Source organism: Notothenia rossii (genome assembly GCF_949606895.1).
Source record: "Notothenia rossii genome assembly, chromosome: 7".
In the NCBI taxonomy this organism is placed as follows: Eukaryota; Metazoa; Chordata; class Actinopteri; order Perciformes; family Nototheniidae; genus Notothenia; species Notothenia rossii.
Genome location: NC_136905.1, coordinates 31,813,634 through 31,827,940, shown reverse-complemented (window position 1 = coordinate 31,827,940; position 14,307 = coordinate 31,813,634). Strand labels below are relative to the sequence as shown.

The 14,307-nt window shown below is 45.6% G+C and overlaps 1 protein-coding gene across 3 annotated transcripts in view; it reads right to left on the bottom strand.

Annotated features, from left to right (window-relative positions):
* Positions 1 to 6,378: 6,378 nt before the first annotated feature.
* Positions 6,379 to 14,307, bottom strand: part of fbxl4 (F-box and leucine-rich repeat protein 4) — a 40,902-nt gene continuing 32,973 nt past the window's right edge. For all 3 annotated transcript variants that reach the window (XM_079694662.1, XM_079694661.1, XM_079694660.1), the window contains exons 6-9: positions 13,130 to 13,201; positions 10,745 to 10,869; positions 10,413 to 10,600; positions 6,379 to 9,563 (exon numbers count right to left, since the gene is read on the bottom strand). In XM_079694662.1, the coding sequence (XP_079550788.1) occupies positions 9,400 to 9,563; positions 10,413 to 10,600; positions 10,745 to 10,869; positions 13,130 to 13,201 (549 nt within the window). In that variant the 3' untranslated portion in view covers positions 6,379 to 9,399. The remainder of the gene's footprint in view (positions 9,564 to 10,412; positions 10,601 to 10,744; positions 10,870 to 13,129; positions 13,202 to 14,307) is intronic.

The window sequence follows — 14,307 nt, the reverse complement described above, 5'->3', positions numbered from 1 at the left end:
GTCAACTCCCCGCAAAATATTTAACAGTTGTGCGGTGTCTGTGGCATCTGTGCTTTCATCACATGCAATCGAGTAAAAATCAAAAGCACAAGCTTTATGTGACACTTGATTTTGTATGTTAGCTGACCAGTCTTCGATTCGCCGCACAATTGTGTTTCTGGACATGCTCACGTTGTTGAATTCCTGCATCTTTTCCGGGCACATTATTCCAGCGACTTTAATGAGGCACTGTTTAACGAAGTCACCGTCTGAGAAAGCTTTCCCTTGGCGCGCTATGAGTTGAGCTACCTCATAGCTAGCTATTGTAGCATTTTCTTGTGTTTTGTTAGCACGGTAAAAGTACTGTTGTTGAGCCTGCAGGTTAGCTACCATTTGCTTGACTTTCTCCTCTCGCTCAGCAGCAGTGTAGGACGTGAAGGTCGGATGCTTGGTTTCGTAGTGTCGTCGTACATTGTACTCTTTCATCACTGCAACCGTTTCATTGCAAATCAAACAGACACATTTCCCCCTGACTTCTTTGAAGAAATATTCATTTTCCCACTGTGTTTGAAATTTTCTGCATTCACTTGCTATCTTGCGTTTCTTTGGTTCTGCCATTTTGTCGTCGCGGATTTTTTTTATTTGAAACTTTTTTTTGTGGAGAAGCTGCATTAGGACTGCAGCTAGTGAGTAGCTCCACCTACTGGTCAAACTAAGAACTACAATACAGTCAAGTGCAAGTTTCATGTGTATCATGTTTTTATAATTTGCTGCGGGCCAATAAAAAATGGATCCCGGGCCGCAGTTGGCCCGCGGGCCGTACTTTGGACACCCCTGGTATAAGCAATCATAGTAGTCTCATTGATTCACCGGCCAAGTCAAGTGGCTATAATGTTCAAATAGATTACCGTTGTCAATGAGTGAAGCCTTACCGTGGTAGAGAGGTTTGTGTGCCCTGATGAACCTGGGGGCTGTGTTGTCTGGAACCTTGTGTTCCTGGTAGGGTCTCCCATGGCAAATTGGTCTCAGGCAAGGGGCCAGACTAAGATTGGTTCACAAGACCTCATGAAAGAAGACACACGAAGTGAGGATACCCGGCCCGGAGGAAGCCCGGGGTCCCCTTCTGGAGCCAGGCCCAGAAGGAGGACTCGTCGGCGAGCGTCTGGTGGCCGGGCTTGCCACGGAGCCCGGCCGGGCACAGCCCGAAAAGGCGACGTGGGCAACACCTCCGCTTCTCCGTCCCGCGGGCCCACCACCTACGGGAAACATCGATGGGGTCAGGTGCGCTGCCAGAAGGGTGGCAGTGAAGGCAGAGGGTCTCGACGGACCAGACCCGGGCGACAGAAGCTGGCTTTGGGGACGTGGAACGTCACCTCTCTGGGGGGGAAGGAGTCGGAGCTTGTGCGGGAGGTGGAGCGTTACCAGTTGGATCTGGTTGGGCTCACCTCTACGCACAGCGTCGGCTCTGGAACCTTACTTCTGGATAGGGGTTGGACTCTATTCTTCTCCGGAGTTGCTCAAGGTGTGAGGCGCCGGGCGGGTGTGGGGATACTCACAAGTCCCCGGTTGGGTGCTTCTTTGTTGGAGTCTACCCCAGTGGACGAGAGGGTTGCCTCCCTACGCCTGCGGGTTATGGGGGGGAAAATTCTGACTGTTGTGTGTGCTTATGCACCCAACAGCAGTTCAGAGTATACGGCCTTCTTGGAGACCCTGGAAAGAGTCCTGTATGGAGCTCCTGAAGGGGACTCTTTAATCTTGCTGGGAGACTTCAACGCACATGTGGGCAATGATGGAGACACTTGGAGGGGAGTGATTGGGAGGAACGGCCCCCCTGATCTGAACCGGAGTGGTGGTTTGTTACTGGACTTCTGTGCTCGTCATGGATTGGCCATAACAAACACCATGTTCGAACATAAGGATGCTCATAAGTGTACGTGGTACCAGAGCACCCTAGGCAGAAGGTCCATGATCGATTTTGTTATTGTATCATCGGACCTGAGGCCGTATGTTTTGGACACTCAGGTAAAGAGAGGGGCGGAGTTGTCAACTGATCACCATCTGGTGGTGAGTTGGGTCGAGTGGCGGGGGAAGCCTCTGGATAGACCTGGTAAGCCCAAACGTGTAGTTCGGGTGAACTGGTAACGTCTGGAGGAGGCCCAAGTTCAGGAGGCCTTCAACTCACACCTCCGCGGAGCTTTTCGGGCATTCCTGTGGAGGTTGGAGACATTGAACCAGAGTGGTCGGTATTCAAAGCCTCTATTGCCGAAGCCGCAGCGGGGAGCTGTGGTCTCAAGGTCCTAGGTGCCTCAAGGGGCGGTAACCCTCGAACCTCCTGGTGGACACCGGTGGTCAGGGAAGCCGTCCGACTGAAGAAGGAGGCCTTCAGGGATTTGTTATCCCGGGGGACTCCCGAGGCAGTTGCAAGGTACCGACAGGCCCGAAGGGCAGCAGCCTCAGCCGTGGCCGAGGCAAAGCAGCGGGTGTGGGAGAAGTTCGGAGAAGACATGGAAAAAGACTTTCGGGCGGCACCAAAGTTGTTCTGGAAAACTGTCCGACACCTCAGGAGGGGGAAGCAGGGAACCATCCAAGCTGTGTACAGTAATGATGGGACGTTGTTGACCTCAACTGATGGAGTGTTAGGGCGTTGGAAGGAGCACTTTGAGGAACTCCTGAACCCGACAACTCCGCCCTCTATGTTAGCGGCAGAGCTGGAGTATGACGGGGGATCGACACCAATCTCCCGGGGGGAGGTCACTGAGGTCGTCAAACAACTTCACAGTGGCAAAGCCCCGGGGGTGGATGAGATCCGCCCAGAAATGCTGAAGGCTCTGGGTGTTGAGGGACTGTCATGGTTGACACGTCTCATCAACGTTGCGTGGAAGTCGGAAACAGTACCGAAAGAGTGGCAGACCGGGGTGGTGGTTCCCCTTTTCAAAAAGGGGGATCAGAGGGTGTGTGCCAATTACAGAGGCATCACACTACTCAGCCTCCCCGGGAAAGTTTACTCTAAGGTACTCGAAAGGAGGGTCAGGCCGATTGTCGAACCTCAGATTGAGGAGGAACAATGCGGATTCCGTCCTGGTCGTGGAACGACGGATCAGCTTTTTACTCTCGCAAGGATCCTGGAGGGGGCCTGGGAGTACGCTCATCCAGTCTACATGTGTTTTGTAGACTTGGAGAAGGCGTATGACCGGGTTCCCAGGGAGTCACTGTGGGAGGTGCTGCGGGAGTATGGGGTGAGGGGGTCTCTACTCAGGGCCATCCAATCTCTGTACTCCCAAAGCGAGAGCTGTGTCCGGGTCCTCGGCAGTAAGTCGGACCCATTTCAGGTGAGGGTTGGCCTCCGCCAGGGCTGCGCTTTGTCACCAATCCTGTTTGTAATATACATGGATCGGATTTCGAGGCGTAGTCGTGGGCGAGGGGGTCTGCAGTTCGGTGGACTAAGGATTGCACCACTGCTTTTTGCAGATGATGTGGTTCTGATGGCTTCATCGGTCTGCGACCTTCAGCACTCACTGGATCGGTTCGCAACCGAGTGTGAAGCGGCTGGGATGAGGATCAGCACCTCCAAATCTGAGGCCATGGTTCTCAGCAGGAAACCGATGGACTGTCCACTCCAAGTAGGGAATGAGTCCTTACCCCAAGTGAAGGAGTTCAAGTATCTCGGGGTCTTGTTCTCGAGTGAGGGAACAATGGAGCGTGAGACTGGTCGGAGACTCGGAGCAGCGGGAGCGGTACTGCAGTCTCTTTACCGCACCGTTGTGACGAAAAGGGAGCTGAGCCAGAAGGCAAAGCTCTCTGTCTACCGGGCCATTTTCGTTCCTACCCTCACCTATGGTCATGAAGGATGGGTCATGACCGAAAGAACGAGATCGCGGGTACAAGCGGCCGAGATGGGTTTTCTCCGCAGGGTGGCTGGTGTCTCCCTTAGGGATAAGGTGAGAAGTTCGGTCATCCGGGAGGGACTCGGAGTTGAACCGCTCCTCCTTCGCGTCGAAAGGAGCCAGTTGAGGTGGTTCGGGCACCTAGTTAGGATGCCACCTGGGCGCCTCCCTAGGGAGGTGTTCCAGGCACGTCCAGCTGGGAAGAGACCAAGGGGTAGACCTAGAACCAGATGGAGGGATTATATCTCTTCTCTGGCCTGGGAGCGCCTTGGGATCCCCCAGAGCTGGTTGATGTGGCCAGGGAAAAGAAAGTTTGGGGCTCTCTGCTGGAACTGCTACCTCCGCGACCCAACCACGGATAAGCGGGAGAAGATGGATGGATGGATGGAATGAGTGAAGCAAATCTACCAGCAGCTTGCATATTTCACCAGAATTTGGTCAGTGAATGGTGTTAATTTGACCCTGTGTACTGTAGGCAATAGCCTAGCTAACGCATTAGCTAGCTAGAAATAGGCTAGCTAGCTAATATTACCTCATCTGCTACATTAAAAAGCAAGCTAGCATTAGCCAAATGAGGATTTTCACTTTCGGCATCAATCATAACGTTAACTTACCATCATATCACTGCTGGTACTGGGCTCTGGATGCCCCTGTGCTGTGTCGGTTTCATTGCTGGACTCACTGCCACTGGGAATGGCCGCTGTGTCGGCTAACGTTACATCAGCTTCTCCGGTGGTGGTTGTACTACAACTAGAACCAGCTGCACGACCAAACGAAAAGTCTGTAATTTTTTGGGATTTTGCTGAACCTTCCTCAAGTGCTTTCATTTTTTTATCCCTAGGTTTTTGTGCACCTCCTTTACGCTTTGGAGCTTGTTTATCCATCTGTAAGCAACTGCCAGCTAGGTCTCTCAGTCACTCACTCCTGATTGTTCACTGCGCAGTGACAGCCGCTACGGGCCTGATGGGGTGTGGCCCACTCCCAGGGAGTGTCCGGAACACTTACAAATGTGGGCCGGTAGGATATAGGTAAGCAAAAAAAAAAAGCAAAGCGAGTGGCCGGAACACTTACAAATGTGGGCCGGTAGGATTTAGGCAAAAAAAAAAAAAAATTGTATTATTTATTTATTTGTGGCCCTCCGGCCCACGCACAGCACCGGCCCACCGGGGAAACCTGGCTGTGCATCTCCAGTGTCGATGTTGTGTTCGATGAGATCTGTCCGGCCAACATCGGCCTCAGACAGTGAAAAACAGTCTTTGAATTCCAGCAAGCGATGCAGCAGCAGGTTCTGCTCATTGGGAGTTAGTCCATCAGAGTTTCTCTGCCAGACGTCTGTCACTGCCGAAACTCTCTCATCTGCGACAGGTTCTGCAGCAATGACTGGGTGAAGGCAAGGGTCCAGAGTTTGGCAGGGTAGGGGTTTGTGCAGGTGCGGTCATCTGGGAGTCGCAACAAGCAACGGCGTCGGTCACTGTCTCGGTTGTCTGTGTTATAATGGTGTGGGTCACACGACAGCCTGTCTGGGGGGGCCGCCTACACATCTGAACGACCTCTCCATCTGGAAAAGTGAGTGTACCCCTCTTTGTATCAATGACACAGTCTAATGCCCCAAGAACATCCAGCCCCAGGATGCAATCTTCCAGGTTTGCGACCCACACTGGGCAGCGAACAGACTTCTTTCCCACATCCATTGTCACAATTGTCTCTCCCACCATCGGAGATCGTTCCCCGGTAACTGTCTGTAATTTCACTATGGTGGGGCAAATAGTTGTTTTATTTCTCACCGTTTCAGGCTTCACCAGGGTTGCTGAAGAACCTGTGTCGACCAGCGCAAAACAGTTTGTTCCCGCAATAGTCACTGGGGCATACCAGCAGTCCTCGACCCAGGTTCGGCCCAGCCTGATGATTCGCTCAGGCTGGCCACCAGCCTCTTCTGTTGGTTGTAACACTTCTGCTTGGTTAATGCGCTGCAACGTTTCCTCATTTGAAGAGGGATGGGACAAATCATCAGGGGTCCGCATTGTCCCGATTATGCAGACCCGGCCCCGTTTCCCTGGTTAGCTGTGCTGCAAGGGCAATCTCGAACCAGATGGCCAGGCTGTCCACACCCCCAGCAGATCCTCTGGCGGGGTCTCGGAGACTGCTCCTCTCTCAGCGTGGTGGCACGCACAAGCAGTGTCAATTTTTCCACCCAGGCCGGCTCTGCTGTATTCAGCTCAATACCATCAGCATTATAACCAGTCCGTTACAGCATGTTGAAAATACTATATTTTCGACATAGTATAGAATGTCGAAAATTGCAAAGAACTAAAAAGTATAGTATGTTGAAAAAAGGAAAAAAAAAACACACACATGCATTGGAATACTTGCTGGAGCCAAGACGATTACAATCTATGACTTTACTATGTCGTCTTTTTCCATGTTTTTGATTTACTATTCTATGTCGTTATTTTCATATGTTCGACATACTAAACTATGTTGTCCTTTTGCATGTGGGAATTAAAAAGAGCCACACTTTATCAGTCATCATTCTTTTAGTTTATTTCAAATCTGGTGAAAGTCAAGCACCCAGTTTCATCATGACAGAGGCACAATCATTTCACACAACAGTGTCTTCCACAATGCAGCAAAGGGAGCTTCGCTGTCCGTCAAACCAATGGCACAAAGGAGCATCGCACTACCAGTGGGACAAGAGAGATGCATATTCATCACAGAAAATCAGGGCCATCCCACTACCAAGAAGGGAACTGAAAGAGTATTAGAACCATACTTCTTCATTGGTCAAACAGTGGCCATCTGAGAGTGACAACAGAGTCTGTATGAACTAATAAATGCTGCTGCTGAAAGTGGCTGCCATAATATGAAACATGCTTCCATCTTCATCTTCCTGATTTCTTCTTACCAACGATATAAGCATTAATAGAATGGGAGGGCTGGTGTGTCGTCATTATCATCCCCATTTTGTTTAAACACAACTCAGACTGAAATATATATACATTTCAACATAAATGCAAGCGACATTTCGGCATGTTTGGGTTGCACAGCTAAGCCATAATTAAAGTAGTAATTGATAGTAATACGAATGATCAATCTGGAGGATGGTTAGCCTAGCTTAGCGAAAAGACGTCTCTCTACTGGTTAGAAATAATACATTTATTGATGCCTCTTTGACCTAATTTGTGCTGCTGGATACAGACATCCAAAGTTATTAATTTAAAAAATATCTTAATTAGCCTTTAAAACCCTGTTTTATGTCAAATGGTTACAGTTCAGGTTTATCAAATTCCCTGCCACCCCCCCCAAAATAAGACGCATTTGGTACAGCCCTCCTAATCTTTGTGTTTTGATTACTGTAGAATTCTGTGTGCTCGGGCCCAATATTAAGAAAATTAGTTCTGTGATGCAGTCACTTCCACAGTACTTTGAGAAATAATGCTCTTAGGCTAACCATTCTTAACTTTTAGCATTTCTTTGTAAATATGATAAAAGACCACTTTGGTCTTGTTGAAAAGCCTTTTTTGACGGTGCTAGGCTAACAATTTGGTTGCCTCCGCTTCCAATGTTTTAGTGTTCATGCTAAGCTAGGCTAATGGGGTACAACTGATTTTTGTAAGCTTGGCTAGGAAAAACGAAAAAAAGCACTGTATTTTTGTATATAGGGATAACATGTTGATTACCTTTTATAATACAGGAAAGTATAAATAAACATTATTTTTGCATATTAATAACCATGGCTGATACACAGTAGCCTATATGGAATTCAAACTGGTCATATATACAGTAGTGGGATTAAAGACCAGCTTTCTGCGTATTACTTTGGTTGAAGGGCATAAAAGCAAAGCGTTTCATTACAATGTAACCACAGGGACACCACACCACATTCAAACAGGAACATAAGGCACACATATTGAAGCATGTGCTTAAAAGAAAACTCAAACTTAAAAATTAAATAATAAAATGCTTTTCAAGCACGCCTGCCACATTGCAACTGTGGCTTCATATATTACAAAAATGAAATACTCAGGGACAGCAGTATATCTCACAATCATACTGTACAATTACTGTGACATTCCAAACCCAACATAAGATATCATGTTACTCAGTTACATCATGTGTGTTTGTTGTTTAAGAGAAACACTGATGACTAACTGGCGTTACGGTCTGTTAGGATGTCTGTTCTGCTGGTTTTCAGAGAAAATGTGTGTAAAACAAATTTAAACCAAATAAAATATTATAACCCCTGGGTTTCAGGAAAAAGGTCACACAGAGTGCTTTCACTGTTTAACATAAAATCCTCAACTTAGTCTACAGTGCTCCTTCCATCCTGGAGCTTCATTTTGGTTGGTCGATACATCAGCAGTCAGACAGCAGTGAGTGTGAGAGACGACAGGAAGCTAGCGACATCATGACAGCATTGGGAATCCAGTGAATTAGTGAAATATCAGAAGACAAAACTAACTCTTTATTCCCCTAAAAATGGCAAAAGCATGATCTGCTTGACCTAAGCATGAACAATTATTAATCCAATAACTTTGGCCTGGTCGGATCTTTGTTCTTATTAATTTATATTTGATATCCTTGTAAGCATATATCTTTTGGTTTTGGACTGTGAATTTGTGTTCAATGCTTTTGTCTTTTCCTGCAAAGGGTGTTTTATTTTTCTTCTTCGTGTGTTTAAAATAAAAATAAATATTTAGCTGACTGCTTTTTTTCAAGTTCTCATGCATGTTTTTGATTAATCATGTTGTCGGTGACGGTGTGTTACTTTTCAACATGAGATATTTGTGATTCTACAGCAACAAAAATAACTTGTGACACTTGCATTAAGGGTTCCACCATTCAAACGATGTGAAATAAGGCTGTGTTTCACCTGTAAAGCTCCTGATACCTTAGAACCCAACAGCATCACGTATAGTCTAATATAATGAATTCAAAGTGGCTTGACAGATGCCTGCAGAATGATGCATTAAAGCAAACAGCATGATTACTGCACATTACAAAGCCCTGATCTTAAAGTAGGTTACCATCCAACACAAATACGTAAACTGCAAAATCTTACTGCAGCCTTTCCAACTGTTTCCAATAAGGGTTTGTTTCACACTTTTTGTTTATTGTCCCTTGTTGTTGTCTTAACAAGATGTTCAAGGGACGGCACATGTTTTGAATCCAGTACCAAGGCATATTTCCTTGCCTTCTGTTGCTTGGCAAGTGGTGATACAGATTCTGGGAAGAAGAAGCAGCTTTACTGCAACAACCCTGATTTCAAGTGTCCAAAAAAAATAACAACTCAAAAGTCTCACGTTGGGTAATCCTGTGAGAAATCGTTTCCGTACAGCCAGTTAATCTGAAGGACCTCCTCACCCGGTACAACTGCTCTGTTTACCGAGCGCTAACAGAAGATCTTGTCAGACGCAGAGAGGTCAGTCATCTCTGACAGCATCTGACCTGCCTCTTATTCACTTTGGGGCAGTGTTTGCTTCAGAGAACGCTTCTGCTTTACTTCCTCTGGACTGTGGAGAATGAGGCACGGCGGGGGTCACTGAGTGAAGCTCTTCTTGATGGCCACGTTGGGGAAGAGGCCGGAGAGCTCCTGGACCACCCGCATGTCTATCTGGGAACAGAAGGACAAGTCCAGCAGGAGGAGCCGAGGACAAGCCTGGAGGAGCTTCTTAAGCGAGGCGGGACTCACCAACCGTGTGCCTGTATTTGAAACCAGTCATATTAGAAGAACATAACAAAAACAAGTGTTGAGCAGAGAATTACATTCAAGAGATAAAGCAAGTAAATACAAAATAAATGCTCACTTTGTCTACAAGTGATATGTACAGAATCTCTGACAAGCACGTGAGAAATCTGGTGATCCATCTTCTAAATCAGATTTTTATGTCTGTTTTCTCTCCCGTGCTTTTATGAAGGTGAATCGTTTTTTTTTTTTTTTTCAGGTGTACGCACCTTTGTTTAGAGTGTGTGTATATTTGTTAACTAATCTGGAGGAAAACATGAACGCAAACAAACACATTCACCTGGGAAATGTTTTTTCCCCCACCTGTTTTCACAGATGAAAATAAGAAGTCACTTTTTATGTTCTTGGTATAATCTTTCTTCCAGCTGTTCTTAAGTCATAAACACAGAAGAGAAAACAATAAAGATCAGACTTCAGATTTTTATTTTATTTTGGGGGACTCCGTTTGCAATTAACACTTTTTCAAAGATTCTCAAGTACAACTCGAAATATACCACAGACATGTCCAACGTAAAGTGATGCTTTTATTATGACCGTGCAAAAAACTAATGAATGCGGTCAACAACTCAAGGCAAGGGGGAAACAAATCCAGTAACATTTACGTATGAAGTGCTATTGCAAAAATAGTTCTGTGCCCCTTTGACACGTTCAAAGTCATGATAAAGTCCACGTCTTAAAAATAGCAACAATGTTAACATGAGGTCATTATACCACATCCCACACTTAATATTCCTCTGCCTCAAAATAAGTTTACAAGAACAAATTAGCTTAAATTAAATGAAAAGATATGTGAGTTAAGAGCTTACCCAGAATGTCGAGGTGCTGCAGGGAGGGGCAGCTGGCCGCCAGCTCCTCTACGTCTGAGTCGCAGACGGTGCGGTTGGCGGTGAGGAAGAGTTTGCGCAGGCGGGGCAAGTTGCGGGCGAGGTGCTGGAAACATCCGGTGCTGCTCTGCAGGGTGGGACACCAGCCCAGGTCCAGCTCCTCCAGCATCCTGAGGGATCAGGACAGCACTGGGGTGACTCGGCACACACATTCAGACGTTCACTGAATACAGGTCCTAATTCTTTTTTTTTTGCTCAGTTTGGACAAGAAGACATTCGTTGTTTACAGCACTGAAACAGTGTGTAATGCTTACCTGCAGCCGGTCACGAGCTCGGCCAGGCCTCGGTCCGTCAGGTTCCTGCAGCGCCACAGGTCCAGAGAGCGGAGTGAATAGCAGCGGGCAGCCAGCATGCTCGCCACAACGTCATAGTCATCGATCTGCAGGAGCAAAAGGCAGCCGTTAACAACTATAAACGCTCTCAACAGCGTGCAATATTTGAATTAGAACCGGAGGATGAAACCCTCTTTATTTTTGTCACATGCACACAGCACAGCACACACAGTGAGATTTGACCTCTGCATTTACCAAACCTATTACTAGGAGCAGCCCAGGAGGGGAACTGGGACCTCTCCAAGTAGTCAACACTCCATATTTTAGGTCTGGTCGGGGACTCTACGATTCCCAGTTCAAGCCCCTACTGACTGAGCCACTGCCGTTTGCAGGGCAACAGTCTCTCTGATGCGTAAAAACGGACCCTCAAAATATGGAACTCTGCAGCAACCTCCTAAAATGTTATCATTGATTCAGAGGTTATGATTCGTGAACTAGGGCCGTAACAGTTTATGCATTTGTGTAGATTGATACACCCAATGCTGAACCAAAGTTACGAAAAGATTAGTTCCACCTGGAAACTTTCAGTCATATGCCGTTAGCAAGTATTCCTGAAGTTAGCATTCCAAAGTGATTGGCATGAGAGACAGTCACACAATGACAAGCGCGAATGAAACAGCTAAGACACGCCTGCTGGATCCCTGTCAGCTACAACAGAGAGAGATTTGGGTACAGGACAAGAACACTGTGTCACTAAGGATATTGGACAGAAGTGAGAAATGGGATGGAGTTATGATTGAGTCAGTATCTTCCAGTTGTCTTTTACATTTTGAGCAAACGTTGAAAACCATGAAAAAAAAACGGATTAGCTGCATAGGCTGTTTTAAAGAAAACAATCAGATGTTCTCAAGAGAGAACAAAGGACTAACAGAGAACACCTTGCCCAGAAAGAAGAACTGATTTGTGTTGGCAAAGCTATTATTGTTATCTTTGTTGTCAGTTAATGTTGATCATATTTCATCCTTTCATCACAAGATAAAAGCAAAGATATGCAATTGAACTGCCAGTGCAGGAACTTTACCCATGGTCATGACAAGCCTGCAAGTGGAGAGATATTTCTACTTTTGGCTAAAAGAGTTGCTTTCATTTTATATTTTCATTGCCAAAAGTTGCAAAGCTTATTCACTAATGATGACACGTTAGCGTTAAGGTATATCACAAGTGGAAACTGTACTCAAAATGTGACATTCCGTTCACCTTTTCTCATTTGCTTTATCATAATTGTCCTTTAGTATGCAGAACTTGGATGACAAATCAGCTGTTCACAAAGTAGATGGGTGAGTCAGTAAAATGTCAGGTGAGTTGGTAAATAAGTCTGTCAGTAAATACGGAAAATATGTTTTATAAGCATGATAAACGGAACATTTACTAAAATGTCTTACCCGTTAATCTTATGAATATATGAAACAAAAAAAATGCATTGTATTAGTGTCAACATACACATTATGTATGAATACCGCATCGTGTGTGCCATTAACACGGTGGACGTCTTCATAACATAATTTAAGAAATAGTTTGGCAATATTAGCTTTCTGGCAGAGAATAAGATGAGAAGACTACTCTCATACTCTCATATCCGTCTTGGAAAACATAAGGCCACAGCCACCAGCCTATAAACGTAGCTTAGCATATAGCCTGTCCGTGTCCCAGAAGAGCAAAAATATTACCAACAAAACACCTACCAGCCCCCCTAGTATTCTAACAATCCAGTTTGTTTCATTTTACAACCATGATGTTTGCCTTACACCTCTGTTTTTTTTGGAGCTTATACATATATTTTGCTTAGTGAGCTTCAGAGGAGCTGGTAGGCAGAGTTTCTCATCTTTGGGGAGGTTCAGGCTAATTTATTCCCAGATTGCAGTCTTTAGACTAAGCTAACCAACTGATGGTTATAGCCTTCGACAAATTGCTATTGATTTAGCTACATTATTTCTGTACATTTCTGTAAATAATAACTGGTATTGTTTTCCAGTGTGTGGGTACATTTAACTAATGTTTGAATTTAATTAGTTAAGCAATTACTTTAATAAGTTATGTTTAATTTGTACACATTTAAGGGAGGCCTAAGTAACATTTCAAGTCAAGGGTTGACTGTAGGCTGCACTTAAATAGTGTTAATTGCCATTGCTTTGTCTATTTTGCACCCAACCAAAATTGTTAGCATCTCAATTATTGCTCAGTACTGATGTGTCTGCCATCGTTTGGATAAGCTGCTATCCAACGAGGCCACATGGTGTGTTGTGTAATTAACAGACTGCTTTATTTGGACTTCTCCCTGTGGGTTTTTGAGTGTGTGTACGTGCTTACCCTCACACAGCTCCCTAGGTTGAGGTGTCTCAGCTCTATGCAGAAAGTCAGGACGCTCAGAATAGCCGTTTGCTGCAGAGACAACAAAGAGAAAGATGTTACTGATGTAGAGTTGTTATTTTATTAGCAATATTACATAACAAAATAAATCCATTCCAGTTTGGTACACTTGTAATATCTCAGAACCTATAGCTTGCAACCAGGAATTCACAACACATCAGGAAGCAATAGAACAACACAGAACAAACTGGCAACACATTCTCCATTACAACTTCTCATACAAGGATACTTGGTCAGAACACTTTTACACCCTTTGTTCCTCTTCAACCAAAAATGTTTCACTGCAGGTATGTCGTCCAAGACTCATGACTAACGTTACACAACTTAAAGGGGCCCTATTATGCACAGTTTCAGGTTCATATCAGTATTTAGTGTCTCTACTGTGACGTGTCTCCATGCTTTAATGTTCAAAAAGCTCTTTATTGTTCGCAAACTGCCTGCAGCACCTCTTTTTACCCTCTGTCTGAAACCAGAGCCCAGTCTGCTCTGATTGGTTAGCTGACCAGCTCTGTTTTGATTGGTTAACTGCTTAGAGATGTCCCACCCCTGAGCAAATCACGTAATATGTTTGATTGCTAGTCAATAGAAGCAGTAGTGTAATATAGTGATGCCACTATGCTCCTTTCACACCAACGCGTTTTCAGCTCCGGCTCGGAGCTGGAGCCTGAAAAGTACAGTTTTTTCCTGTTCACACCGCAGAGGCGCCGTCTCTTAGCTCCGGAATCCGGTTCACTTCCAGCTCCAAAAAATTGTCGGTCTAGAGGCAAGAGCTTCAGAGCTAAGAGGCGGCGTCGCTTACGTCTCTCTTACGTCGAGGCGTGCAGGAAACTAAACCCACCTCCCCTGAACATGGGTCGACTGAAGAGTCTCGTCATGCCTGCCTACAAGCAGTAGTGCTTATAAACACACTTTATAAAGTCAGGCAACACTAACCAGGCTTCGTGTGATTCTGTTTATTTGTACCTTACTTTGACCATCCGTTCACTGTTATTGATCATTGTGGAGAGCAGGGAGACGTTTTGTTTTGTATTATAGCAGCTATCGGATGGAATCAATACACAACCCAGTCTCATGGCATTTCTCGTTCACCAACACGATCTTTAATTTATTGATTCGTG